Raw genomic sequence first — 27488 nt, forward strand, 5'->3', positions numbered from 1 at the left:
TTTCTTTTCATGGTTTCAACAATCATATTTATTCCTTGGTTTAAAAGGTTTTGGTTCAACAGTTTTATAAACAGACTTCACAAAATGTGCAATATTTATAAACACAGTTCTTAGTTGCAGTGGTAGTAAGAATCTTTACTATCATCATAAGGTTCACTTCAGTTATGCGACACAAGATTGGTTTTGTTCCCCATCTTCTCCCTCCCCCAATTGGCACTTCATTGTAAATTGGAGAAACTTTAAAAAGACAAAAAGTTAATCTAAGCATGATGTTATAAGCACCTTGCCACAGTATTACATTCTAATAAGGCAAATTTTTGTTTTGTAAAGTCTGATTGTGCAACTTGAAAACCTATAAAAGGTGACAGAAATGCCAGCCTTCTCCTATAAGGAACAGGCCTTCATTTTTGCTTCAAAGTTTTTACCCCTCTGCACCATCTTACCCCTTAAAAAAAAAAGTACAGCTGATAATACAGCAGAATATACCCCTTACAGGGTGAAAGGAAATTACAGTAGACACAGGCTGAAAACACAGTGCATAGTAGACAAAATAAGACTGTACTTAAAAATAAAATAAAAAAGAAATAAACGAAGAAAAAGGAACTGAAAAACAAGAAACAATGGAATTTTTCTAGTGGAAGAGGATTTTTGGGCTTTATAAATAAGTGGAAAATTACTAAAATACTTTGCTGTATAATATAAAAAAAGCACAAAGAGTTTTCCAGTTGTCACCTAAGCACTAGATGCAACTTTGTAGGAGTAAGTATTTGGAGGCAACTTTGAGCTCTGACTGGTACAGGCATTCCAGCAGGGTAACGCTGCCAACAGCAGGAGAAATCCACCCAGTAAGACACACAAGCCACTAAAATAGAATGCAGTGTTGTACTCCTGCGTCCAGTCGTAAAACCAACCTGAGGGTGAAAAATAAGAGAGAAGCGCATCAGTGAGGAGTTACATGTAACACAGCACTGCAAGTTAGAGAAACATCATGAAAAAAACAAACCAAAACAAGATGGCCAAATCCAAAATGCAGTTTGACCACTTAGACATGAAATGTGCTTTTCATCAAAGCCAAAACCAGAACACAATCAGCTTGGCCAGCTAAAGCAAAACAGGCTTTAATTTTTGTTGGAGGATTTTGATTTCATCCTTCCATTGTTAGTAGGACCAACCAGAACGACTCGCATGCAAATTAATTCTGCCTGGTCCTGACAAGCTCACGTTCACTTTATAGTATCTATCTTGGCCTTACCTACAATTGGTGGTCCGAGGCTATTTCCAAGTCCAGCAAAGAACATCAATATCCCATACGCGTGAGTCAGTTTCTCAATTCCCACAGTCTTTGTTGTTACATACGGAAAAATCGACCAGTTCCCAGTCAGAAAACCCAAAATCCCAGAAAGCATCGCTAATGTAAGGTAACTTTTGGCAAATGGAATTGCAAACAAGGCCACTCCTGTCATTAGTAAGGTAGTTACATATAGATATAAAGTGTTAACCCACTTAAAATCTGCCAGTATTCCTAAAGTGAGTTTGCCAACAGCAGTCATAATGCCTATAATGGAAATAAGGGGCATATGATAGTCATCCTCATTAATGTTTGCACTTCTTGCTACATCTTCCATGAGCAGAGAAGGAGGAAATCCACCAATATCAAAGAGCAAGATGGCAACAAAGAGAGCTGAAAATACTTTGTTCTTAAAAAGAACCACGGTTTCCTCCCAGTAGTTCAAATAGAGCTGCCACTTCCTCTTGGCGAGTTGCTTGCAGAAGTTTGTCTGTTCTACAACTTTCTTTTTATAAGTGTCTTTCTCATTTACATTTATTGAGCTTAATACATTCTTGTTTAAAATGCTATCCTGTTTGAAATCAGGCATATTGTTCACGCATTTTTCATCAACGTAGCCCTTTTCAAGGATGCTTATATTTTCTTCAACAGTCTTTTCTTTTTCATGGTAAACAAAATATTGATCTGGGACTTTGTCTACACACGTTTTTTCTGGTGGAGGGGAATCAGATGACTCCAATGGTCTCATTAGGCTGCCACATGCTAATATATTTAGAGACAGCGCGCCAACTATTAGCAGACAACCATCCAGTCCATAGAGATCAATAAGCTCTCTTTGCAATGCTGCATATATAAAGAGTCCAACACTTGAGCCTATAAAAGGAAAATAAGATCAGTGTAAACTGAAGAACTGAGAACATTCTTCAACACTAACAAACTTCTATGTCTCAGCAGCTACAAATATACTGTCACAGGAGCAGTGAGCCATTTGTGCTCCTCTCTCCCCAGGCTAACGAACTGGTACTTTACCATCCTTCTTGAAGTTACAGTTTGTTTATGCAGAATCCACAAAATAAAAAGCCTTCTGAACAATTTATGACAATTAAAACCAGCAGACACTTTAGAAACAAGTTGGATCAATACTATATCTGATGAAAAACACTGAAGAACTATTAAGCCATCCTTCTGCCTCACTCACATACATGTATCCCTTCAGGTACCATTTCGAGTTAGCACAATTAGAATTTCACAAACCAACATTTTCCCCTTTCTCCTCCTCACTGCCACCTTCCTCCTCTAAGGCAGGAACAGTCCAAGGGCTCACCAAGAGCCCTCCTAGAAGCAGCCCTTGACTGCTTGGTGTTTAAAGAGGGGAGCTCACATGATGTAATTTTACTCCAAATTCTGTAAGCTCTGCATTCTGAAGCTCTGCAGGGACTAACATGCATTTGAGAAATTTGGTTATTCAGAAGAAAACACCGAAGAGCAAGCAATTACTATGAACACAAGCATTTTAGGCAATCCCATGAATTTAAAGAAAAAGCTCTCGGTTGAAGTGAGCGTAGATCCATTGTAATCATGGATGTCCACTCACAAATAGAGAGCGTTGTTTTTTCAAGTCAATTTAAAGACAAACTTTAAATTAAAATCATTTACTGAAGACTGTCTCTAGGTTATATTAAAACCATTCATATACTTCATTGCTAAACACAGGAAAAATTATTATAAAATTCAGACTTGTTTTGTCTTCTAGGTACTAAAATTAACCAGGACTCAATAAGATCAGGCCTTAAGGCAAACTACCTGGAATCCCAACAAAAGCCACTGAAAATGATTCCAAGGAACATTTCTGCAGAAGTTTCCCTCTATTCCACTGGTGTGGATCTGCCAGTAATATCTCACAACACTGGCTGTACTGACCAGGCCTCTCCTTGCTAACAGCTACTTGAGAAAACAGATCAGAGGAGAGACTCCATACAGCACAAAAAGCAAGGCATGGGACAACAGCCTTCTTTAACAGTTCCTAACAGTCCATTAATTTAGCAATTCCTCTTGGTGTAAAAGACAACATCACATAACCTAAAGACCCAGAGAGAGGACAAGAAATACTGCTCAGCATCCTTCAAAGGATTTTCCTTCTATTATCAGAGGTTCATTTTTCTAGGATCCCTTTAACACACATGGACAAAAAGCTGGGATGAACTTTTGGAAGATTTCAGAATTTAGTCTCCTTTCAGATTGGAAAGGAAAAACTATTAGAAATGTAAGCCCAGACTTCAACTACTCTTTTGAAGGTACAGCTAATGTGGGGTTATGGTGATCCAGCATTTACATCCTGCATCTCCAATCTCCTTCTCACCTCTGATCTTGGGAGAGAAGGGAGAGAAGGGAGAGAAGGGAGAGAAGGGAGAGAAGGGAGAGAAGGGAGAGAAGGGAGAGAAGGGAGAGAAGGGAGCTCTGTGGAAAGTTTGTCCTCTTATTACCCATGGCACACAGCCCAAGCTACTCATGAGTCTGCTTTCATTTTAGTGAAAATCCTTTTCTCAGCTATATGGATAACCCACACCATACACCTGCAAGCGTAGTTACTATTTTATCTGAAGCCTGATTTTATGTGTTCATTGCTACTGATGTTTTAACTTAAGAAGTACTTCAGGAAGTAACTGAGAAAAATATAATCTCCTGGGTTTTATTGCCAGGGTAATGGTAGCTGCATCAGAGTTGAAAAGTTAAGAGAGAATGACAATTAAAAGTCATACCTGTTGAAATCAGACCAAGCGCAAGGCCTCTGCGTTTGTCAAAATACTGGCAAGTGATAGTAACCGTTGCGGTATACAAAAGGCCGCATCCAAGCCCTTGAGAAAAAGAGTTAGAAATAAAGCATGCGACATACTCTGGGAAATGAACGCTCCTTTTTATTCCCCAGATAATACAGTAGTGCACCCTGGGCACAGAGGTACATTTTAGCCCTGGCTCAGCACTAGCCACACCAGCCTTTCACTGAGCAGGCCATTAGGCTGCCTGCACTGTCCCACCTCCCTCTCCCCAACCGCCCCTGGCTGCAAAACCTGTGTGGGGCAGGCTGGCTTTGAGGTGTTCACCAGCTCAGGTTCTGTGCTACGTGCAAGAGTTACATGGCTTTCAGTCCAGAAAACAGGCCCCAGAAAACAGCAGAGCTGCATCCGTGGGGCACTGAGCCCGAGCCAGCATGCTGCTGGGTCCCTGCTGGCCTGCGAGGTGCCTGGATTCCTGACACAGTTAATTTGATAAACCACCCACAGTAGCCCTCTGCAGCACACAGGGGCAGGTCACCACCTGCCAGGAGAACAGCACTTTCATGCCTCTAGCACAAGCGTTTTAGGTTCAATCCAGTTATGTGGAGAACAACATTGCTGCCTAATGATCTCTAATTTATCAAATTAGAATGAGTACATGACAAAATTCCAGAGGAGATGTTATTCCTTTAATATTGGCACTTCACGTCTGCAGAAGACCTGCTTTATTCCACCCCTTAGGTGAAACCTCAGCTTCTCCATCTCTAACAATCATGTCAGAGGATAAACTGTTTTCTGCCCCGATGAACATATGCATTGCCTTTATCTTTCACTGCACGGTAACAGCGTCATGAGACATCCCTCCTCACCCCAAAGTAAAGTATTCCTTGATAAACCAAGTCCCAGACTGCCGCTGTGTCTGTGAATCAATTTCCCATTTCAGATTCAGAAACCAAGACTCAAAATAATAAAGATTAAGTCTCTATATGAAGGGAAGGTGTTTCTTACCAACAACAATCCCATATGAAATATATAGAAAGTATATGTTAGGTGCAAAACTGCTCATCATGAGGCCCCCAGCCACCATAAAGCCACTGAAGATTGCTACTGGTCTTGCTCCAAAAGACGATACGCATATACTGCAGACAGGACCTAGAGGAAAAGCAGGAAAAACATTCCTAGTAAATACCAGCATCAGGAAGAACTTCTAAAAAAAACCTCAGTCTATGTAAATGTTTCTTATGATAATTATTTAAATATATAATTATATTAAACAACAATTCCGAGTAGTCATTTTTCCAGGATTCTTTAAAAGAGTCAGTTATAAAAACATACAAGATCAGGCTTGCAAGATTTTTGCTCAAGGAGAAACTGACATCAAACCCAGGAAATGCTACCAGGGTTGGGAGGGAGAGAGGGAGCAAAACATTTTTAAACACAGGATGATACATACATACTAGACTGCAACACTGTCAGGACACACCTAAGGACCTGTACAAAGGTTCTGAAAAGAATCTTCCTCTTTAGGTACCAAAACAAGTTAGACCATCAACCAGGCTTTATAACCAAGCAGGTATTTTTTGACAGAGCCCAAAGACTGTGTTTCAGAAAAGAGAGTACCTGTATTCGTCGTGTTATAAGATAAGATTTATAAAACTGAAATGGAAAATAGTAACTTCTGATCATAATCTCATGGTAAGAATGCCACCTGGTGCTTACATAGAGGAAATATCTGCTGATGTGCCAGATAAAGACAAACACTGCTCCTCCCTGATTTTCTAGGGAATTAAATATCTGCTAGTCGGTATCTTACCAAATAACTGTTTACTACCTATCTTGGTTTCTACTGTAAAGCTACAGAAAATAAAAGGCATTTATTGAGATTGTCCAGAGCAATGTTCATGAAGTTTGGAAGGGTTTCTTCCTCTCTTTATCCCCCTCACACTCCCTCCCATATTTCTTGGTTGGTTAGTTCTTCAAAACAAGAACAAAGTGCAGGGAACATTCATACTCTGCCTCTACTCAGCCAGTTCTCCCCACACAGAAGTTGTAGAACAAGCACTTGTTTTCAGTTGTGTGACCTGGAATACACCTCTGAGTCTGAAGTAGCATGCAAGCTTGGTGCCCTGCATAAATAAGCAACCAGCAAGGGACTTGGCTTGCAAAAGACAATCTCCCATCTGAAACCCTGCAGGTCCAAACATTCATATATAGACTCCATATATGATCCCCAAGATCCTAAACTCACCAACTCTGAGATTAGAAGTTAGACACACAGATGAATGACATTATTTAAAAACCAACAAAAAAACCCCAACCTCATCACCTCTGTATGTCGTTCGCAGCAATACAGAGACACTCCATGGTCGATACAATCTGCAAAAGCTGTAAGGTTGGTTGTCCCCTGACTCACACATAACTGAGATTCCCAGCAGATGGGAGGTGAGCCCAGAGAGGCGATACGAGGTGAACAACAGTTGGAGCTGGGGCCGGCGCTTGCCTAGGTTTGCAGACAGGAGCTAGCAGCTGGGAATGTAGGCAAGGTTTTCGTGTGGTTAGCGGCCATGGGACAAGCAGTTCTGGCAGGCAGGACCACAGATTCGTCAGCAGGTGCAATGATCCTCAAAGGCAAGGCAGGTCAGAACTTTTGCCCTACGTAAGAGCTATCTGCTGAGGGAACGTAAAGGGAAGCGAGCCTGAATTGGGGCTTATCCAGGCAAGGAGTCAAAGAACCACCGAGAAAAATCTTCTGGGGAAGTAAGGTTTGTTTGGATTTTGGAAATGATGAAGAAGGAAGACGTAAGCGCTTGTTGCTTCTCAAGAGTCAGCACGCTGTGGGAATGAAAGCCAGCCAGAATAACTTGGGCACAGCAACTTGCCAAGAACAAAAGCTGAGAGTGTTAGATTGTTGCTGATTCTTAGAATTAATTACTAGAACTGGCAAATTAAGATTGGTATGTTTCCTAAAACCATGGGATTTAAAAATAAACAAAGGATTGAATCTGTATTACATAAAAAAAATAAATCCTTCTACAGTAAAAGAACATTAGGTAGTGATAACATAATTCAATTAAGCAGAGGAATTTGCACTCTTTCTATTCTTTATTTCTGACGCACTACCTTGCTAAAATAAACAGTATTTCCCTTCCACCTGTTTGCTACATTTTGACACAGCTGCTTTCAGAAGGTCTCTGTGCAGCCTGGGGTGGTGGTACTGGTACAGACCACACTGATCGCTACTAAAGGATCCGAGGTGAAGCTGGAGCCTCTGACCCCCAGGCAGAACAAGGGAGACACAGGGTTGAAAAAACACGACTTCATAATCTGACAAGGACACTCTCCTCTGGAACACAATCAAAAGCATCTCTGACAGGGTCCAAGGAGATGCTCTTCCAGCTTCTCCCACTTCCAAAAAATAATCCAAAAGGAGAACAGAAAGTACAAAGAGATCTTTTTGCTCTGACATGGAAAACAACCTGCACAAATCTGAAGAACCTGCTCCAATAAGTTCAGTATTAATGTGTCATCTCACACAGCAAGAGATCTGGCAGCTCAGCAATGGCCCCGCTTATAAGAAAGAGCGCCAGTATAAGTATTAAAATAGTTGTTATAGGTCTCCGTGACAAGAAGAAAAACAACTCCATCTTCCCCCTCACACTAGGCCCTACTTTCACACTCCCCTCATCATACTGCTAGAAAATAAAAGTCACAAAAGAAAACCCCCATGACAGCCAGCATCTTTGTTCTTTTCCCTGCCTCCCCGCATTCCTTCTCTTTCTCTGTTTCCCAAAGAGTTGGCATGGTTTTTTCTACCAGGCACAGTATCTTTGGTTATTACCATGGTATTTGCACAGGAGTTCACTGTACACAAACATGTTATTCTCTACAAGTAATTCAAGCACAATGGGTTCAAGGTAGTTAATTCTAGTCAAACATCCAACTTCCCCAGAGCAGGACTGAGACTTGCTCCGTGAACTCCTGCCCTGTGAATTTTGTTCAGAGTGGAGATTCTGAAGAATGTAGAAGTCTATGTACAGCCGCATAGGAAATAGCTCTTCTGGCAGCACTAGCTGACTCTCTTTCAGAAAGATTCTTCCACTGATAATGTATTTCTCACCATAACGTGAACAACATAAAAATAAAATCCCAGTGGCAATTCTCAACAGTAAGCATGAAAATGGCTTTTAAGCCAGCATTTTGTTCAGTTTGCCAAGCAACTCCAGAGGTTAGCACTGGTATTAGAATAATATTTGAAGGCATTGATAAATATTTACCCCTTTTACAAATAAAATCCCTGGGGATATTTTCCTTCCAAATGATGTGTCTTAAACTAGGTGAAACTCTACCAAAAAAAAGGTACCAGCCCAGTTTATAAGAATGACAGCTAACTCTAGGAAGAAAGACTTAGAAGCCAGCACAGGGACATCCACTGCTCTTCTGGCACACGACCTGCCAAGGCTCGGCAGCCAGTAATACAATTATCAGGCTCTGCAGGGGAGCAGTCAAGAAGATCCCTAGACAAAATGGGAAGCAGCAGCAGAAAGAAGATGGGCTCTCACAGCAGATCCTCATGCCGAGAGACCAAAGAGGAAGAACTCCTAAGAGGAATCACTTGTACATTGATATTTTCATTAAAATTTTTTTGAGTAAGAGACTTTGCCTTCAGTGAGACCGGGATGTGACAGTGAGTCCTTCCTGAGATGTGAAAACAAGCCATCTGCTGCTCACACAGGAACTTTATAATGACCACGATCTTCTGACCTCCTGACAAGTACAAAATTGTTTTGTTTAATGGACATCAAAAACTAATACTCTCTTCCTCAATATTCTCACATGAAGAGAAAAATTCTGCAAATTAACACTCCCTTCCCTCCACTCACCCATCCCAAGGGTCCTCCCTCCTTCACCTCATACACACACAAAACCTTCTGCTACACAAGCAATACTGGACAACTGAGTTCTTCTTATCGCCTGCATTAATCTGACCCACCCCGCTTGCTGGTATCTGTCCGAGCTTGTTGAAACTGTATAGTAGAAGCAACGCTGATGGACTGTACGTAAAAACCACTGGGCAGAACACAAGAATATTTTTTGCATATTTAATGCATTGCTAAAGCCTGGTCATAATAAATATAATATTCTCCAAGTGTTTGTACTTTGGATAAGGATACAGATCAGAGAAGGCTTTTTTTACACTGGACTGCAACCTACTCCCAACTGATTGAAAAGACTGCTTCTTTCCGATAAAGTTATTAAATGAACTGGGCTCCTCTTCGGAGGAATCATTGGGATATCTTCTCCCCTCCCCACAAACTATGTATAGCTTCCATAGTTTACAGTGGGGGCTATTTATGTGCGAGGCTTTTGTCCAAAAATACATGGATACTGCAAAGGTTTTTTTATAGTTGTAAAAATATTGCTTGAAAACACAAAATTAAGCTTTTTAAACATTTAACACTGAGTGCCTCAGCCCAGGAGAAACACCCCATTAATTTATCAAGACATGCCTTTCAAGGGACAATCTTCCCTTTGCTCTTCTTCCATCAATAAAGGGGAGTGGGAATGAAAGACATATTGCTGGTGTCTCCTGCTATGCCAAATACTGTGAAGTCAAGTCTTACTATAAACAGCTGCGGTACCAATTACGGGCGCCAAGGTCTTTGTTTTGCTTTTAGCAAGTATAACATGGATTAAATTTAATTTCAGGCTCCAAATGGATGTAAAATTAAGAACACTTGGTGCAGGAGAAACACACGATCTTCAACAATGTAATAAATATCCTCCTCTCGCCTGTTTTAGTTGGGGAAAGATGCTAAGCTCCTTCAGTTCCTTCCTATGCAACAAGCCCTGCATCATCCATGGAGCCATGTGCCGCATCTGCTATAGGCTAAATCAGCATTATGACACTTAATATCGTAGAGGAAGTCTCATAACTGCCCTGTATAATAAGACTGATGCTTTCCTTCCAGTGTTTTAGGCACATTTCTTCCAATACACTGTAAGGTCACATCACAGAAAGTTATAACTCGGGTCACCCTGCAAGGAAGAGATCAACCATATCCCGGTCCCCTTCCCTTTTCCAGCTGAGAAGCTGAAGAGCCCAGCTCAGGGCTGCACACTGGCCTTAGCGACACTGCCTGTGCTGCGAGCGAGAGGACAGAAATCGAACACCAGGTGGCTAGGATATTCATCTCAACAAACAAGGTGCTGTCCTGGGTTTCTATGTCTCGAGTCTAAGTTTAGCTCTCACATAAGTCAGAAGTAAACACTGTAGAAAGGATACGGCAAATGTGAAAGGACTCGCCAGCATCAGCTACTTTAAAAAAAATAATGTTTAAGACTACACGTACAGAGGGGAGAAGACACACAGAACCTATTTCTGTGCCAGCTGGCATACGTATCAGGACATTTTCTTCTTTTTGGTGAAATTACAGTACTAATAGAGTAAAGTCACTGGACCTAGCTTCCACTGTTACAGAAGCTAGCTCGTGATTTCCAGTGCTATCAGTGAGATAGTCTTCCTCAAGAAAATGGACACTAACTTATTTCCTGTATGTAGCTGTGAATCTACTGTAACTGCCATTCTTTTTCCAGGCTGGCATCTACAGCTGCAGAAAGGTGATGCTAAGTTGGAGAGGGCTCACAGAAGACTCTTAATGGCTCTCCAGAAGAGCCTTAATTAAAAGAGCAGAAGTCTCTTGTAGCAATGGCAAAAAGACTGCATCAAGTTAGAGGTTTAAAAGAAAATTTAGAAGTAATTTGACTGCAGTCTCTGGACATACACCACACTTATTCAGAGACACTTCAAAACATACCACTTAAAGATAATATTATTCATCAGCTGAAAACTAAAAGTAAGCAACTTATATCATAAGTTTACATACTGTTAAGGAGGAAATGAATTACTGAAAAAAGTTGTAAGAGACAAAAAAATGCCCTAAACAAACATGTTTTAAATCAAATGAGAATTACAATATTCTCTGCATGCAACATGGATTGCTTTAAGAGTACCAATACTTGAAAATATGTCTTTGGATAATTAGATCAGTGACTGGAAACCAAAATAAAAGAGAAGAATGGAAAGAACAACGAATATAAGAGTCAAGTAAGGAACAGTAAAAGTCAAGGGGACTACTGAGAGGCTTTGGGGTGAAGTTGTCCTGTTACTAGCACTCACGTGCAATATTGCTGCTGAAATCAGCTTGCTTGGGGAGATTGTTAAGTTATTAAGTTACAGATAATATCTTTTTACATACATGAAAATATGCTAATTTAGAAAAATTCAATTATCCCAATCATCTACTTAATACAGGTTACAACACACAATGGTCCCACCTGGCCTATAATAGTGGCACCTGCAATAGCAGAAACAAGAACAGAACAAGTTCTCTTTCCTTATAATCATGAAAAGGGCCTTTGCAATGTGTTATACCAATGGTTTTGCACTGAGAACACATACGTTCTTTACACTAGTGACTAGATCTGAAAAAAGCCTGCTATGAAAACTGCGTGAAAAATTGCAACTTCCCAAGAGTATTCTAGTTTTAGGTAGAGGTTATGACACTTACAGTGTCCCCTCCAACAAGTTTACTTTAAGTAAAGTTATCATTAAGGTCAGATCCCAGCTTGATAAGACAGTGGGATCCTCCATTTCAGGCAAAGCAGGGAACATATATTTTGTTTTCAGTGAACTCTGATAATACCAATGCAATTAAAAGGCCCGTGCTGTACTTTTCTTTCAAGGCATTAAAAACAGGAATGATTATTAAGCTTCCCAAACTGAATGAATAAACGTACGGTGACATACAGCGTTACTCCTAACCTGTCAAAATTTCAAGTAATTTAATCATTCCTTACCAACATCAATTACAATAGTACCTTTTATTTGTATTATTCAGACACAGAAGTTTCTATTTGCTATAAAGCACACTACTGACAATTGCTCACAGTGGCAAGGCAGAGGCCACTAAGAAATCTGGAAAGTAGCATGGTGTGGACGTATGAGAAACAGGGCTGAGGCTCTTGTCAGAAGAGTGAGCCAGAGACTTCTGGTCCCCAGGGAGAGGGTTTTTCTTCGCCCCTTCTCTTGCAATCCCCTTCTGCCTAGTTTTTCTTCAGTGACTATCTTGGTTTAGCCTTCCCCCCCGCCCCCCCACTTCATTCTCTCACTCAAATTTACTTAGGTCTTGATCCATTAATAGTAGGAGTTAATGCCCTTAAAACAGGGGGAAAAAAAGTACAATGGAAGAGCAGTCTACAGTCCTTTGCCTACTTACACCCTGGGACTGAATACACAAGTCTTCTTTTGGTTAATGATACACCCGCCTTTGCCCATTTCTGTTCTGCCTAGTGATATAAAACCCTAATATGAGTGTGACACCAGTATTTGGCCAGTTATAGCGTCACACAAAGCAGCGGTCTTTATTCAGGTCTGTACCACTATTTGAACATCAACTTTCGTTTAAGGAGAGATTTCCTCAGAATCCTGAGCTGCATTTCGTCCATTAAGCCACATAATTGCTATTGCCCATAGCAATTTCTCTGCTGACAGGCAATTTTTTCCAGATTCAGCAAAAAGATAATAGTTCCCATGGTGAATCTTTGAAAAGCAGAAGTTAGTGATATTACCCAGTACAATACCCATGCTCGTTATTAAAATAACAACAACAAAATGGACCTATGGACTTTCAAAGTGGTGTTTTATTTCCCCAAAACCCTGCTGTTACTCTCCAAGTAACAATGTCTTACTGAAGAAAAGCATCCAGGAAAGTTGTTTTATTTAATGCCACTGTTATCCATAACTTTCCAGGCTTTAAAGGGAGTTCTTTTCTCAAACAAACAGTGGAAAAGAGCCCTCACCCACCCTAACTGGTGGGTTTACTTCAAGAGCTGAAAAATGAGCAACTGGTTTATTAATTGACTTTTTTTTTTTTCTTAAAGCACTTGAACCATTTCAGAATAACAATTTGCTCTGCTTTGGAAGATACTAATGCAAATGTTAGTCTTAAAGCCTCATTAAAAAAAAAAAATTAAAAAAACCCCATCAACAGAAGTACCATTCCGTTTCCCAGGCAGAGTTTGGTTTTTCTAGTTTATTCAAATACAGTAATTTTGAATTTTCTAAGGGTAATATTTTTATTGCTCTTTTACCATTATATTGTTTTGGTTTAGGTATACTGGAACTACAAATGTAATCTTCTTAGCCGTCTTGACCTAAAACAAAAATGCAGCACCCTCATTCTATCATTAATATAATTCCAAAAGCACACACAGATGGAAGCATCTATTAGAAAGAAGTGTTTTGATTTAAGACAGATACTGCATCTACACTTACTGGCAAGCAATCCGATTCCATTTGCTAGTGATCCAACCCAAGCAGTCTTGCCTTTCCCTTCTCCAAAAGCATCCAGCCATTCTAAATACAAGACTCCGACCGCCAGTGGTGATCCGTAACACAAGAACTGAGTAAAGAAGGAAACGACAACAATTACCCAGCCCCAGCCACCATCTGGTGGTTTCCGAAATACCATCTTGTCAGGAGTGCAGATGTACAGGCAGAACCTGTGTAAACAAAAACCAAACAGAACAGAGCATTAGAAATGTGACTGATTAGGTTTGCTAATACAGAGAAGTACACATTCAAACATTATTTCAACCATCCTTCAAGAAATATATGCAACACAGCATATAGGCAATGAAAATTAGTTACTATTTGGTACTTCAACCTCTTCTGCGTAACACAGGAACAGTACACAAAGCATTAGTAAGTCATACATACATTGGCACTGTATTACAGAAAGGGAGAACATTTCATTTTCTGAGGGTTAAATAGGCTTTGTGAAGACTTCAGGCATTAATATCTGACACAGTTCAACGAGAGAACCACATGGCCACCACCTGTTAAGCCCTCAGATATCCTGAGTATAGGCTTGAAGGACAAGAAAAGCTACAACTATAAAAAAAATCCCAATAAATAATTTAGGATTTAAAAGAAACCCCACAAGCATAAAAACAAGGTTATAAAAAAAATAAAAAATCTCTACTTAGTTTTAATGTCAGTATAGGACCTTGCAGTTTAGCAAGGTGTTTGCCACCAGATAGTGTACTCTGTGAGAGGCAGGCCAAGAGCAAGACTGACATTCTGGAAATAGTAACAGTTGAGTACTCTGCTCTGTCAACAAGGTGATGTGTAGAGGAGCAAAGCATCCAAAAATCACTTTGTACATATTAGTAACTGAAGTGAGTTCTGAAAGTGTATACAGGTGTCGGCTTATATGCCAAGACACGACAGCATTAAACACGTTCACAAAAACCTCCTATAATGTGTCACAGTGTGTGCTCTCTGCACAGTTTGCACACATCACCCTTCCCAAACTGGCACTCACATCTTGGACTCCATAAGTACCACCTTACTCCTTTGCATGGCAAGATCCACCACCTATGGATTTAAATAACTGACTGTCCTCACACCTTCTCAAGACTAGTTTGTGAATGTCGGGGCTGGTGCCTTTAACATCTAGCAAAGAATTTAGAAGTTTCCAGGCTAAAGCACTTTGGAGTTTTGATGACTCTAATGATATGCGAGTCCCTATGCACACAACTAACCTGCCCTCCCTCTCTACAGGGAGAAATCTGCCGAAGTGATGATCACAAAACCCGTGTTCTGTTCCTGGCTCTGTCACTAACCAGATGTATGATTCTCAACAATTTTATTTCCTTTACCCTGTAAGATAGAAACAGATAAGATCTTACCCTGTTTTCCCCATGAAATACTCTCAAGAACCATCTTCACACCGCAGCTTAGGCGTTAAGACTGCTGCAGTAACAGTTCTGCTCGGGGAGACCCCCAAGAGACAAAGCAGAAAAATAAACACGTCACATGGCCCTTTTGACTTACAACCCAGAGGAGATGGAAAAAAAATTACTGCTGTATGAAAGCAATGGTGTAAACAAGTAGACAGCAACAGAACTTCCATTCAAGCTCCCCCGTACTCTTTGCTCAGGCAATTTTTAAAAATTTGCATGGAAAACCTACAAAAAAGCTACAGTATAGAGGAATACTCACTATAGAGACATGAAAAAGACTGGACACACTTAAATGTTACTTTGAGCATAGATACTTACAGATGATGACAAAAAAGTCCTTCAGCTTCCTACAAACGTAACTTCACGTGGCGACTCTGCCTGCAGAAAAAGAGAAGCAAAGCAAGTTTTCAGCTGAAGTATCACTGCAACAGCGAACACAACTCCGAAAAACTGGTGCCTTCCTGTTAAATTTCTCCTTTTTAATAGCTTTTCAGAGAAACTTCAGAAATAATCAAATTATCTCAGTGGAGAAATACTGATCCGCCCTCAATTAATTACCAACTGACAGCAGCCTTGAGCCCCAAAATAACATAAACGTTGTCTACTAATGTAAAATAAACTTTGATGTTCTAGGTCCTTTAGGAGTGATTTACAGTTTTAACATACTGACAGTCCTTCAAGATACAGTATTTCCAGTTATAAATGTTACAAAGTCATACGTTTCAGTTATAAATGTAAGCTCTGATTTATTTCCTCAAATGACTGGTAAGTGTCCCTTGATTACACCAGGTGAAAGGGTGACAGCTGGGAAGACAGAAACCATACCATACTGTAAGGTATCAAAGCATTAAAAAGCTGCTTATAGGTACTTTCCAACAACAACAACCTTTATACAAAAGGGGGTCCCTGTATTTCTACACAAAAATATTTAAACTAAAAGAGCTGACATACACATCCCTCCACACATTAAATAAGTATAACTTGGCTTGTTTTGTCCCTGACTGGAGGAAAAATGGTGGAAATAAGTAGCAGCTTCAAGAAAAGACACTTCCACTGAGACAAAGCAAGGAAGTTTTCAGAAAACCACTAAAATAATGGAAATAGACAGGGGGGGGAAAAAAATCCCAAGTCATATTTGTTTGAAAAGTAATCTTTAGAAAACAAACAAGTTTTAGCTCTTATATTGATTTCCACTATATTGGCGCCCTAAAACTTGGCACAGAGACAACTCTGAGTTCAGTTCTGCTATTCTAATCATTTGATGGGGAGGAAGGGAGGGCAGGGCAGCAGAGGAAAAAGAGTTTTCATAGTCTTAGGTCACGTAGTTTTTTCTAATAGAAAGACTAAAAAGAAACCCTCTGGATCAGTTCCTCAGCTGCTGCAAGTCTGCACAGCTCTACTGACTTTAACCAACTGTTCCCAACTTATGGCAGCAAAAGAGCTGACCTCCTGCATCCTGATGCTTCCTGTTTTGCACCACAGATCTCTTTTGCATCTTTTAGCTAAATAACAAGATTTTGCGTAACAAAAAACATTTCTACTGTCTAAACACTTCAAGCCATTTACAGTCTGCAACTGTCAAGCAAAAAGTGAAAGCCGCTGTCATTTTTCCCCCGCCAGAAATCATCCTCAAAATTAAAACAGATCTACAATGTCCCCAAGTTTGTTTTTAAGAGCCAACATAACCTGGCTTTTCCTTCTCTTTCTTGCAGGTTGCTCCTTCACCTCGCACCGCTGGGTGCTTATTCACTAAAATAAGGCATATTTTCTAACTTCCCCGAAGGCACAAAGTCCTCCTGAAGGGAGCATGCGAGCTGAGAGCCCTGTGCAAGAAGAGCCCATTCCCCAGAGCCCTGTACGTGGTTAAAGACGTCCCAGTCAACCAAGTTGCTGCTGGGACCGTAGGTATGAATATACCTTTTATTGCTACACTATTTAATGCTTCCGTGAAAACAACAAGTTGTAGTATAAAAGCTTAGTAGCACGGACGAGAGCCGACAGTAGGAACTAAACCTTTGCTACTCCCAACTCTGCCTGCACAGGCATCGAATCTGTGCGTTGACTTGGGAGGGATCCAAAGTGCTTTTTACTATTTTCTATCTGTGTGGAAGGAGGACACAGACTGTACAGATACAGGCGATCATCAAAAATAAAGCAGCAGAAACACATAGAGAAAAGAGCACTTAACAGTTTTGTTTTCTCTTGGAACCAACCAGGAAGACTTGTCTGATCCTGGAAAGAGAGGAAGAACCACGGGTTTAAGATTCAGGTGGGAATCATTTCACAGTCCTTACTGTTCCCAAAACCTAAGGATGTTGTTTCAGACTCCAGGAAACCTAGTCGCATCAAAAATACTGACACGGAGAAATGAAGCATAAAGAATTAAACGGTAACTTGAAGTTTGGTCAGAAAAAGCTTTTCAGTGAGTTGTACTCACTGCGAATAAGAATCAGAGGAAGAGGGCTGCCTGATGAAAGCCTTTACCAACAACAACAAAACGAAACCCTAGAGAACGAACTGAACAACAAGAGTTTTAATGTGGAAAGAGAGAGGTGTCGGGCTGCAACTTTTCTTTTATCTGAGCAGCTCGATCACAATATTGAGCTCTTTTTCTATAAATCTTAAAATTTGGCTTAAAGATGAGAGAGGTGCACAAAAAGAGAACTGGTCTAAAGATGAGTACAACTGAAACGTTAGTCCTCAGCGCAGAAACTTGTATTAATCTGTGGCAAAGGGAACCTTGAGAAAGACAGTAGCAATACGATTGTTCCCAGTTTGCTATTTGTGCAACCGGAGTCTGGTTAAGTATGCTGCTTTCGGCAGGCAGCACATGGCTGCAGAGAAAGCCGATGTCAGCAGAACCACTGTGTGATTAACACTCAGCTATTCCAGTTTTGCAAGGCACTGGTACGAATTAAGACGGTACCAGCCAGAATAGTAATATCCCTCATTTTAAGTTGAATTAGATTTCATGTAAATTTCTATTTATTTTTCAGGCAATGTTCTTGCAATTATCATCTGAGGTTTCTGCTACCCTTAGCTTGCAAGTAACACCTAGAGCATTAGAACAGTAGTGATGCATTACAGTTGTTTTTAACATACTCATCATATCCAAACACCTACATACATGCTGACATGACGGTATAAGTGTTGCATTAAATGCACTGAAAAAGACGCATCTGTACTTTGATGACATCAGACTTTAACTGATGTTCTAATTACACTGGCTCCCCATGTTTAAATATTCGGCTTTAAGTTCTTTCACACTGAATGTATGTATTTCCCGCTCAGTTCTCAGCATTCACATCTACCTGTTTCTCATGTTCCTCCACTTTCCCTTTTGCAAGTTACACAAGAAGCTCATCAACATAAATATTCCCTTCCATTTCTGCCCAACAAGGGAAGAAGCATGGAGTTTAAAACAAAATGCCAGAACAAAACTTACCGATGACACAATAATGTTTTTCCATTGTGCAAAATAAGTTCACATAAAGAAGCATCAACCTGGGCAGCACACAAACCAGCCAGCTTTGTACAAATCTGTCAGCTCAGCAGAACCAGTCCTACCTGTTTCCAGAGCCTCACTGCCCCAGAGGGGATGGAAAACCCCCCCACACGTATAACTGCCTGTCAGACACTAGCACGCATCCCTGCTGACATGCTGACAGACGTAAGCCAGCGCTGCTATAAGCCACCAGCCAACTCGATTCACCAGAGGAGAATCCTCTGCACAAGGAGCACCCGGTGTGCGCCACCTTACGCATCACAACCTGCGAGGGCTCCTGTCGGCGTCCACTCTCTCTCAGCCGCTCTGCATCCTTCGGCCAGGTCCTCTGTGGGGACGAACAGGCTCTTATAGCCCCCGGCTCACCTCGCCTCTCCCCACGCCCCCAGGGGCCAGCCCACACCCCCCACTCCGAGGGACCGTGTTACACATTGACACCTTCCATTCCTAAACCTGTTGCAACGGGATGCGCTCATCCACCCAGTGACACACGCCAAGAGATGACTGAAGGTCGCCCTCACTGGCCTGATACCATGCACAAGGCAAGATGGGGTCATGCTATGCTGCCCTGCTCCCAAGCACCCACAGCCTCCGAGACGGGCGCCCACCCATGCTGGTAGGTGCCCACTGCCATGAGCCCAGAGCAGGCACCGATGCCACGACACTGCTGGGTTCCCACTTGATGCCAACAGGCCCCCACGATAGACAGCAGGAGGTACCCGCAGCCAACACCAAGGGGTGCTCACAGCGGGGTGGACATCGATGGGGACCCCCAAGGGATGCAGCCGCCCCGGCTGGCACCCAGGGGCGACCGCGTCCCCTGCGACCCACCACCTGCTCCCCACAGCCTGGGTGTCGCGGAGGCCCCTGCAGAGCCCGCTCGGGGCCACCGGCCTGGCCCAGCCGCCCCCGGCACGGACACCCGGGGCCGGGACAGCCCTGCGAGGCCTCCCGACGGCGAGCCGGGCCGACCCGGCTGGCGGCGGCCCCAGTGCGGGACCCGTGCGGCTGCTCCCCGCGGCTCCCGCCGGCCCGACCCGGCTGCTCCCCCCGCTCCCCTCTCCCGGCGCCCCGCGTCCCCCTCCCACCCCGCCCCGGCCCGGCCGAAGCCCAGGTCCCCCCTGAGGCGGCGTCGTCCCCGTTACCTGCGCCCCGCGCCGGCAGCAGCGGGCGGCCCGTGGGGCGGGGGCGGCCGGGCGGGGGGCAGGAGCCGCCCCCGGCGCGGCGGGGCAGCCCCGCATCCCCGGCGCGGCGCGGCGGGGCGGGGCACGGCCGCGGCCGGTGCCGGCACGAACCGGTTGTAACTTGGGCGGGGGGGGAGGAGCCGCCGGGGGCCGCCACCGCCTCCGCCTGCAGCCCCGGGGCGGAGCGGGGGGCTGCCACGGCTGCCGGGCAGGCAGGGGGCGGCCGCTCACCCCTCGGCCTCACCTCCATCGCCGACCCCTGCCCGCCTCCCTCCTCCTCCTGCTCCGCGGGCGGACCCCAGCCTCCCCACCCCGCTCTCGCCGGGAGAGGCGGGCACTGGTCCCCGGGAGAGGGTCGCCCCCAGCCTGGGGCCGGCAGTCAGCGCGGTGTCCCTGCCCGTCCCCAGCCCCACCGCCCCTAGCGAGGGCCTGGCTCCAAGGCACGACAAGAGCCCCCTACCACCACCCCCTGCTCCTGTTAATTCGCACGCCCAGGCTGAAGCCCCGAAGGCAGGCGCAGGACCGCGGCTCTCCGGGCACACCGCAGCGGCTTGCAACCTGCCCGGGAACCAAAGGCAGCGGTGGCCGCTGCAGGACGGGGACGGGAGCTGGCTCCCCGCCAGCATCGTTGCCCACAGGCCGCAAAATTGCACTGCAAACAGCACAGATTGCTACTCCAGCCTGCTAGCTCAGGTAAGAGGCAACTCACTCTTGGATGGGCATAGCCATTGCCTTTTGAGGCAGTCTCATTAGAGCACTAGCCCAGATCAGTGCGTATGGTATGTACAGCGCTGTTAGACATATGACGAGGTACTGCAACCTTCACCCTCCAGACTGCAGAATGTGTTGCAGAAGGTGTCTGAATACTCAGCGAGTATCGGCTCTACCCGTGGCTGCGCGTTCAGCACGACAGCTCTGCTGCTATCTCTACCCACTCAGGGCAGCTCAGGTACCCACACCAGCTGCAGGCGGAAATACAAACATTGCCAGAGTTGAGTGACATTCTGAGAGCTGAAATATCCCTAGAGCTGAAATTCTGAAGCAATGGCAGATGTTTACAGCCCCTGCAGTTCCTACAGGCATGGCATAACTCCCCTTTCAGAGCTGCAGTCCAGATTCACTCCTCTGTGCGGTATTTACAAGAGTTCATGAACTTCAAATATCTGTTAAAGCACCTACATCTACCCCACAGTGTTCAGGCAAATATTGAAATTAAGGCTTGCTACCACAAGGACTGACAGAAGAATGATGCAAACTCAAAACTCACTTCTAAGACACCACTGAAGTGAGAAGGCCTCTACTGAATATGGTTCAGTTTTGGGTATCTCATGTCAAAAGGGGCAGCCAACAGAAAATAAAGGAGAAGAAAGAAAAAAAAAAAAAAGAACAGGAACTATCAGAGCTCTAGAAAACTTGTCCAGGGAGGAGAAATGAGATAAATGATATTTAACCAAGAGAGAAGGTAGAGAAGGTGGAAGGGAAACATAACAACGTTATACAAGAACTAAAAGTTACTGCAAGGAGAAAGGAATTAATTGTTCTGCATACACATTAGACAACTAAAAGAGGTGAGTGGGCTTAAACTCCATCAACAGATATTGCTTTAGATATTAGGAAAAGCAAGGCTGGCAGAGATTTCTTTGGGTGAGCATAGCACTTCGGGAACATATGTGCACTGAGTTGCAGAAACAAGGCATGACTGAGGGCAGCTGTCCAGATAGTAAACAGCCTGTTTTCTTTGATCATTTCTTGGGCTCCAGGACACAGGCTGAAATCGAAAGGCTAACTGAAATCTTTCCATAGCCACGCAAGAGACGTCTGGAAAATAAAAATTCTGAAATGACTGTTCAAGATGTGCTGTTTCCCATACTTCAATACAAAACTAATAAATACGATAAAAACCTTTTTGCATACAAGTACGTATAAAGCTCCACTTCCCGTTACAGTGCTTGATATAAGTGTTTTACTTTTTGAATTCTACAGAAGCTTAAAAAACAATGTTGTGGGCTAAAATTAAGCACAGGACATTTCACTCTAGCAAAACTGGTTATGAGCATCTGAAAAAAACAGTGAAGAGGAGGACTGGTGTATTCACGAGTAGTCATTAGACTGCTGCATACAAGCAGCTCAAAGTTCATAATGGTTTATCCACACAGGAACATTCAGAAGAGTTAAGGCATATCAGTTACAGCGTACAATGAAATACATTGGATCTTTATATGCAGAGGAAGTGTTCCTAGTCAGATGCAAACCTGCTTTAGACCACAGGCAGCTTTGGACCTGAACCAGAAACCCCTCTTGAGAATTAAAATGCACTTTAAATGAATACACATTGATCCTAATTGCTTTGCTTTAACTTCTCTGGGTGCCTTCCAGATGACAAGTCCTCCGCTTTTAATTAACTCCGCTTTTCATATGAACATGCCAGTCAAGCGCACACCATAATTTTGAGAGGGCAATCTTGCTGGTAAAAGACAGACCTGTGAAACCAAGCCACAGAAACAAAAGGCCAGAGGAAAGAGTCCCTCCGTCCATGTCTCCTTTGTCCTTGGTTTCATAACAAGCAACGCAGCTCCCTCCAACTCTAGGTTTCTGCTCACTTAGCCTACAGTATTTTGGCAACTGCCATTTGGCTTAGATTTCAAATCACTGATTAATCTTCTCATTTCTTCACTTCAGAAACCCTTCCTACAGGGCCTCCAAAGGCAAGTGAATGATAACAGTGCCATAGCTGCACCTTTCATAACCACGCTTTTGTCCCACACATCACCAGAATAATTCTGAAATCCTCACTTTAAAATAGAAAATGAAGCAAAACACTGAATAATGCCTACAAACCCCTACGTCCCCCAGCCTTCTGGGGTTCAAGAATCCACAGGATAAAGGTACTCATGTAGCATGGCCAGGGATGAGAGCAGCACCTGACTAAAAAGTTACCTTACTTTTGATGAGCCACGGTTGCAGGATGTGCAGTTCTAGGTCACTAGCAGCTGTACCAGCATACAGATGATCTAGAAATGTTCTCTACTCTGCAGACAGTGCAGCAGCAGCAGCTCCTGAGGGTACAGAGAGGAAATTTAGAGGGTATTCATACAGCAATCCTAGAGGGGTGCTTCCCAGCAAGAAACATGGCTGGTGTACTGAACATCCCAAAACTGACCAAACAGGGGCGGATGTTTGGGGTCTTTTGTTTGTTTGTTTGGTGTCTTTCTTTGGTTTTGTTGTTTGTTTTTGTTTCTTTAAAAAGAAGGTACATAATCTGCAACTGAGAAAAATCTCAAAACATAAACCAATTCTAAATATTTGATCAACTACTGTCCTGTAACCTGTGGTCCAGATTGGGAAGCATCCTTTTGTACATTTGCAGTCTTTACACAATCTGCGTAGGAGGAGAGACTCTGGAAAGAATATGTCCAAAGTTCATTGTCGTCTTAGGTGTTTTGTTAACTTGCTTGTGGAAAATGTCCATTAATGATTGAAGGGGGAAAAGAGTGCTGAAAGCAATCAGTAGTTTGACTAGAGTTTAATTTAAGTAGATGTATTAAATACCTGTGCACTTACAGAGTCTAAAGGACACTCATTGGTCTTCAGCAGCCTTAAAAGGCAATACTTCAGTAGTTATAATTTAACCCTTCATGTGAGAGACAGAAAGAGTGAGGTACGTCAAGTGCCGTTCGGCCACATTAAGCAGGGTCATTATACCTTCTCTCAGATTTGTGTGAAAGGGAATAAGATTGCTTAAGCTGCAAAGCATACAGATTTTCCCCAAGATGCCAATAAAATACCACAAAGCCCCCTGGTGCCATCACGGCTATGCTGACAAGGAACTTAGCCTACTTTGTTTAGGGAGGTACAGACCTAGCAGCAGAATTGTCTTCCCCCACCCAGTGTGGCTATCACTGCCAACACACAACACAGTGCATCCACACCACCCTCTTCTGTAGAGGTCCCACAACATGGGCAAGACCTGACATAGGTGTTCAGATGAACCGCATCACCAGTCTAACCACCGTCTGACTACGTTCAGCTGCGTACTGCTGAATGCTGATTTGTAAATCAGTTTTCTATGTTAGTCTTCAAACCTATATGTGTGTGAAACAAATATCATGTGCAAACCTTCTGCAAAACTCGGAACAAAAGAAATATTGCAGCCCCTTAGGTTGAAAAATTCTAATCTATAACCACTTTTTTTAGTTTTAAATGACAAAGGTTTTTTTGGTTGTTACAGGTGGTGCTTAGCAACATGGTTTAGTGATGGTTTTGTGTTACATTGATAGTTGGACTGATCCACGATCTGAAAGGTCCCTTCCAACCTAGACAATTCTATGATTCTACTCATATAGATAATGAGGACACGGAAGGATTACAGGAAAAAGTTATCTAAGAAAAGTAATTCTATCTTGCTGTTCACTAAAATACTCTTGCTGTGCAATGCAATCAACGACTGTAGTTGGTTTTTGAAGATTTCAGAAGTAAACTTGCTTAGTAGAAGTTTGCTGTAACAAACTAAGGAACTATGACAATTTTTACCTAATGTAATCTTCTCAATCTGCCACATATATTTGCTTTCTCCAAACTGATAATGGAACTATTAGGGTTCAGTAAATAATGATGTTTTTTGTATTAGAACATTAAGGAAAAAATAATAATTTAAGGCTATTTCAAAAAACACATATACTTCAACTAAAATACAATACTGCGCATGAAATGACAAGTAAGCGATGGCAGCATGAAGCACATCTGCTAAGTGTGTGAAATGGAAATAAAACTAGTGCCCCATCTCTGAGCAAAGAAATTTATCAGTTCCACTTTTCTAGAGCATTCACTTTCAGGGAATATAAAGTAGCATGTTTTTATTAAGGCATAGATCTCTCATGATCTCTAGGTTTGCCGCAAATTCACCAAGATCAATACCAGTACAGACCACAAGTGCTATTTTTACTGAGATACAAATTTTCTGTTCTTCAACCCCATCTTCCAATGTAGCATTGATCTTATTAAGTGTCCCTCACAGTAAAGCTAAAACCCAGTTAAGATGGTGCATATTACACTAGGATAGCTCAGAATGCACTCATTGTTTTAGGGAAAGGATTAAATTTTCTTTAGAGATTGGAAGAAGATTCCTTACAGAAGAAGGACGAAGGTCAGAGCCATCTCACATAAGGGCAAATCTCGTATATACAAGTACGTATGGTTACGTTAGAGAACCAGATGTCAGTGAAAATACCAGCATATTAAAAAAATCACAATACATAAATAATCAAATCACTTTTCCAGAAAATAACTTAATAAGTTAAAATATCTTTCCCCTTTCTAGATGTTGCACCTCTTTCTGAGCTATTGTATCTAGGGAACATAAAGTGCTTGCTTAACTAGAGGAGGCCAACTGGTTTATGCTGCCTCTGCCTTTTTTTTTATCAGGAATATCAGACCTCCTTCCTAAGTTTTATTTTGTATTAGCTTCATGCCTTAAAAGGATAGCAAAACAATCTTTACTAAAGAATATGATGCAAATTAGTTAAGCATATTTTTATTTGCAGCAGTGGATGGACAGAAAACAGAAAAGAACTGGATCGTTAATACTGCTGAAAAGCAGCATGAACTAGAAGAAAGCAAGTGCCAGAATATCCCCTCCAGTCCCATGCTACAAACTCCTGGGTGACAGCTGCAGTAATCAGAGCTGCGGCAGAGGGCACGATGAGGTGGCAAAAATGCATTAAAGAATGTCCTTTAAGAAAATGACGACTCATCTGTTACACAGAATTATCTGCAGTTTCTGGCTGTTGAGCACATGACATGGAGAGGGCTGTTACCAGCCACATCACGCGCCTGCCCATTTCCCAGTTGGACTTGGATCATACAATAGTGTGTCAGTCAGATGCTCTAGAAATCCCTAGTTCCCCTCTGGTGGATAGCTCTGAGTCTTTGTAAAGACTATGCAAAATAGCCTTTGCAAAGATGGGCCAAGTAGATGACTTCAGCTCCAGAGCAAAAAGACGACAATCTCAGCATATCAAAGTATTTTTGTTGAGGCAGTCACCAGGTAGAGCGTGACTACTGGAAACGGCTCCTCAGAAGTGGTGTTTGCTTATTCCACGCTGACAATTCATTTGCTTCTTGCCAGTAAAGAATACTGAAGTTTAATAGCACACTTTTATCAGGGCAGTAAGTAGCATAATGCATTCCTGTGAGACTCCGCAGAGTACAGGCACACACTTTTCATCCTGCTTGAGCATTAAGTTCATTTAATAGAGTTAGCTTTTCCCTCACTTATTTAGCTACATTAAAATACTGAGGAAGGCATTTATTTTTTGTCAATGAAATGGAGAAGCTAATAGTAGCAGTATGGAACAGCCAGTGACCTAAATTCATCTTGGTGCAATCTCATTTTGATGCGAATGTTGTAAAGTTTTTTCTGTATAATACCATTCTGCCAGTTAAGATGTAGCCTTATTCCCAGTACTTCCCTTAACCTAGTCTTCAGTCTTCACAGGCTGAGACCATGATTCCAAATTACACTGCATTTTTGTAGTTATGATTGTGCATCCATCGATCTGTTGGGATACAGCACGTGCTAAAGCAGTTCACCATTTATCTCCAAATGTCTGTAAAGTGTCCCCAGAAGCCTACTTATTTTAATTTTCTACTGCCAAGACAAACTCAGTTAGTGGAGGGACAAAAGGGAAAGAAAGATTCCACAATGGAAGAGGTTTATTTTAAGCCTATGTTAAGCTGCCACCAGTGCTTGTCTAAATATAGATTTGTCCACTGTAAACACCCTTAGTCTGCATTTAGTGCAGACACACGCAGAATTACTCAGCAATGGCAAGCAGGCTTTACATTCACGCCCAGGCCACAATAACTCTCAATCGCAAACTATTTTTTCAGAAATCGGTTATAAGTGGATTTTTGCATCCAAAGAGAAACATTAACCAAGAAAAGCTTCCCTCCTCCTCCTGTTGGCATCACACTTTTGGCATCTCGGCTCTCAAGATGAGAAGCAAGCTCACACCAAGGAGTTGTGGCTTTCAGGCCCAGCTCTTCAACTCACCGTGGCTGGCAAAGGACAGGCGAGCAGGGGCTGCACAGATATGTTCCGTGAGCTTCTGTAGTGGCTCACATGCAACAAGGCAGGAAGCAGCCTGTGTTGGGCAGGTGTGGGTCATTGTTCTGCCACTCAGAAATCCTGCCATCCGTACCATGCTTTCCTGCTAACTCCTGTCCTCCACTTGTTAATGCTTGCTCTGCTTCCCGAATTATCAATCATTGTATTCTGCAGCATAAATACTGCACTATACTGAAACCGTCTATCTCAAGTACAGGTAATCTCACCACATCTGCAAAGAGCTTGGACAATCAATAAAGTAGCTTAAAATGTACTTGCTCTGACAACTACAATGTAAACATATCCGGTGTGTTCTACCACTGCAATGTGATACTCTCTCCAAGTTTGTGTGAATCATCCCCCCAGTGACTCTGAGGAGAACTGGAAACCGTTGCCTGTTTACTGATCATTTGAGCTTCCTTACCAAAAAAGGTACAAATAAGTACGTCTTCACTGAAACAACTCAGGAACTCCTCTGCAGCCTCCCTGTAAAGCAGACATAAATGTATAATTGTACTTGTGTTAAACTTTATTTGGATTTTGGGCTTTGCTACTTAAAGAGTATATGGCAAAAGATTGCCGGAATAAAGGATGAGGATGCTGTATTTCAGTAGGCTAGCAGCCCAAGACCTGCCAGTGCTGTGCTCTTGTGCTGACCCAGAGTCAGAGTTGTACGGGGTCAGCATTTGGGATGGTTCCAAACCTCAGTGTAATAGCCGAGCCTAGAAGGGCCTTTATCTCTGAGGTACGTCATCTACCAACTAAATTATGTAACAAGAGCTATCTTTGAAACCTTTGCAATCTGCTTTGAGGTGGACTATTGTTC

At 42.6% G+C, this 27488-nt stretch overlaps 2 protein-coding genes across 8 annotated transcripts; one reads left to right on the forward strand and one right to left on the reverse strand.

Annotated features, from left to right (window-relative positions):
* SLC16A9 (solute carrier family 16 member 9) lies at nucleotides 1-19645 on the reverse strand. Of its 7 annotated transcripts, XM_063337964.1 has the most exons (10): nucleotides 19519-19642; nucleotides 18639-18701; nucleotides 17057-17100; nucleotides 15187-15246; nucleotides 14668-14785; nucleotides 13397-13623; nucleotides 5071-5214; nucleotides 4048-4143; nucleotides 1253-2161; nucleotides 1-911 (listed from the first exon to the last, which is right to left on the reverse strand). In XM_063337964.1, the coding sequence occupies exons 6-10, from the start codon at nucleotides 13590-13592 to the stop codon at nucleotides 733-735; spliced, it is 1524 nt and encodes a 507-aa protein (XP_063194034.1). In that variant the 5' UTR covers nucleotides 13593-13623; nucleotides 14668-14785; nucleotides 15187-15246; nucleotides 17057-17100; nucleotides 18639-18701; nucleotides 19519-19642; the 3' UTR covers nucleotides 1-732. The 7 variants fall into 7 exon arrangements, with proteins under 7 accessions (XP_063194034.1, XP_063194037.1, XP_063194033.1 ...); XM_063337967.1 differs by lacking the exon at nucleotides 14668-14785 and having other exon boundaries at nucleotides 19519-19643; XM_063337963.1 differs by lacking the exon at nucleotides 17057-17100.
* LOC134517209 (basic proline-rich protein-like) lies at nucleotides 19153-27200 on the forward strand. The gene is made up of 3 exons (XM_063338481.1): nucleotides 19153-19375; nucleotides 19730-20250; nucleotides 25098-27200. Exons 1-3 carry the CDS (start codon nucleotides 19153-19155, stop codon nucleotides 25161-25163), a joined length of 810 nt encoding a protein of 269 aa, XP_063194551.1. The 3' UTR covers nucleotides 25164-27200.
* Nucleotides 27201-27488: the final 288 nt, after the last annotated feature.

The sequence above is a fragment of the Chroicocephalus ridibundus genome, chromosome 6, assembly GCF_963924245.1.
Source record: "Chroicocephalus ridibundus chromosome 6, bChrRid1.1, whole genome shotgun sequence".
In the NCBI taxonomy this organism is placed as follows: domain Eukaryota; kingdom Metazoa; phylum Chordata; class Aves; order Charadriiformes; family Laridae; genus Chroicocephalus; species Chroicocephalus ridibundus.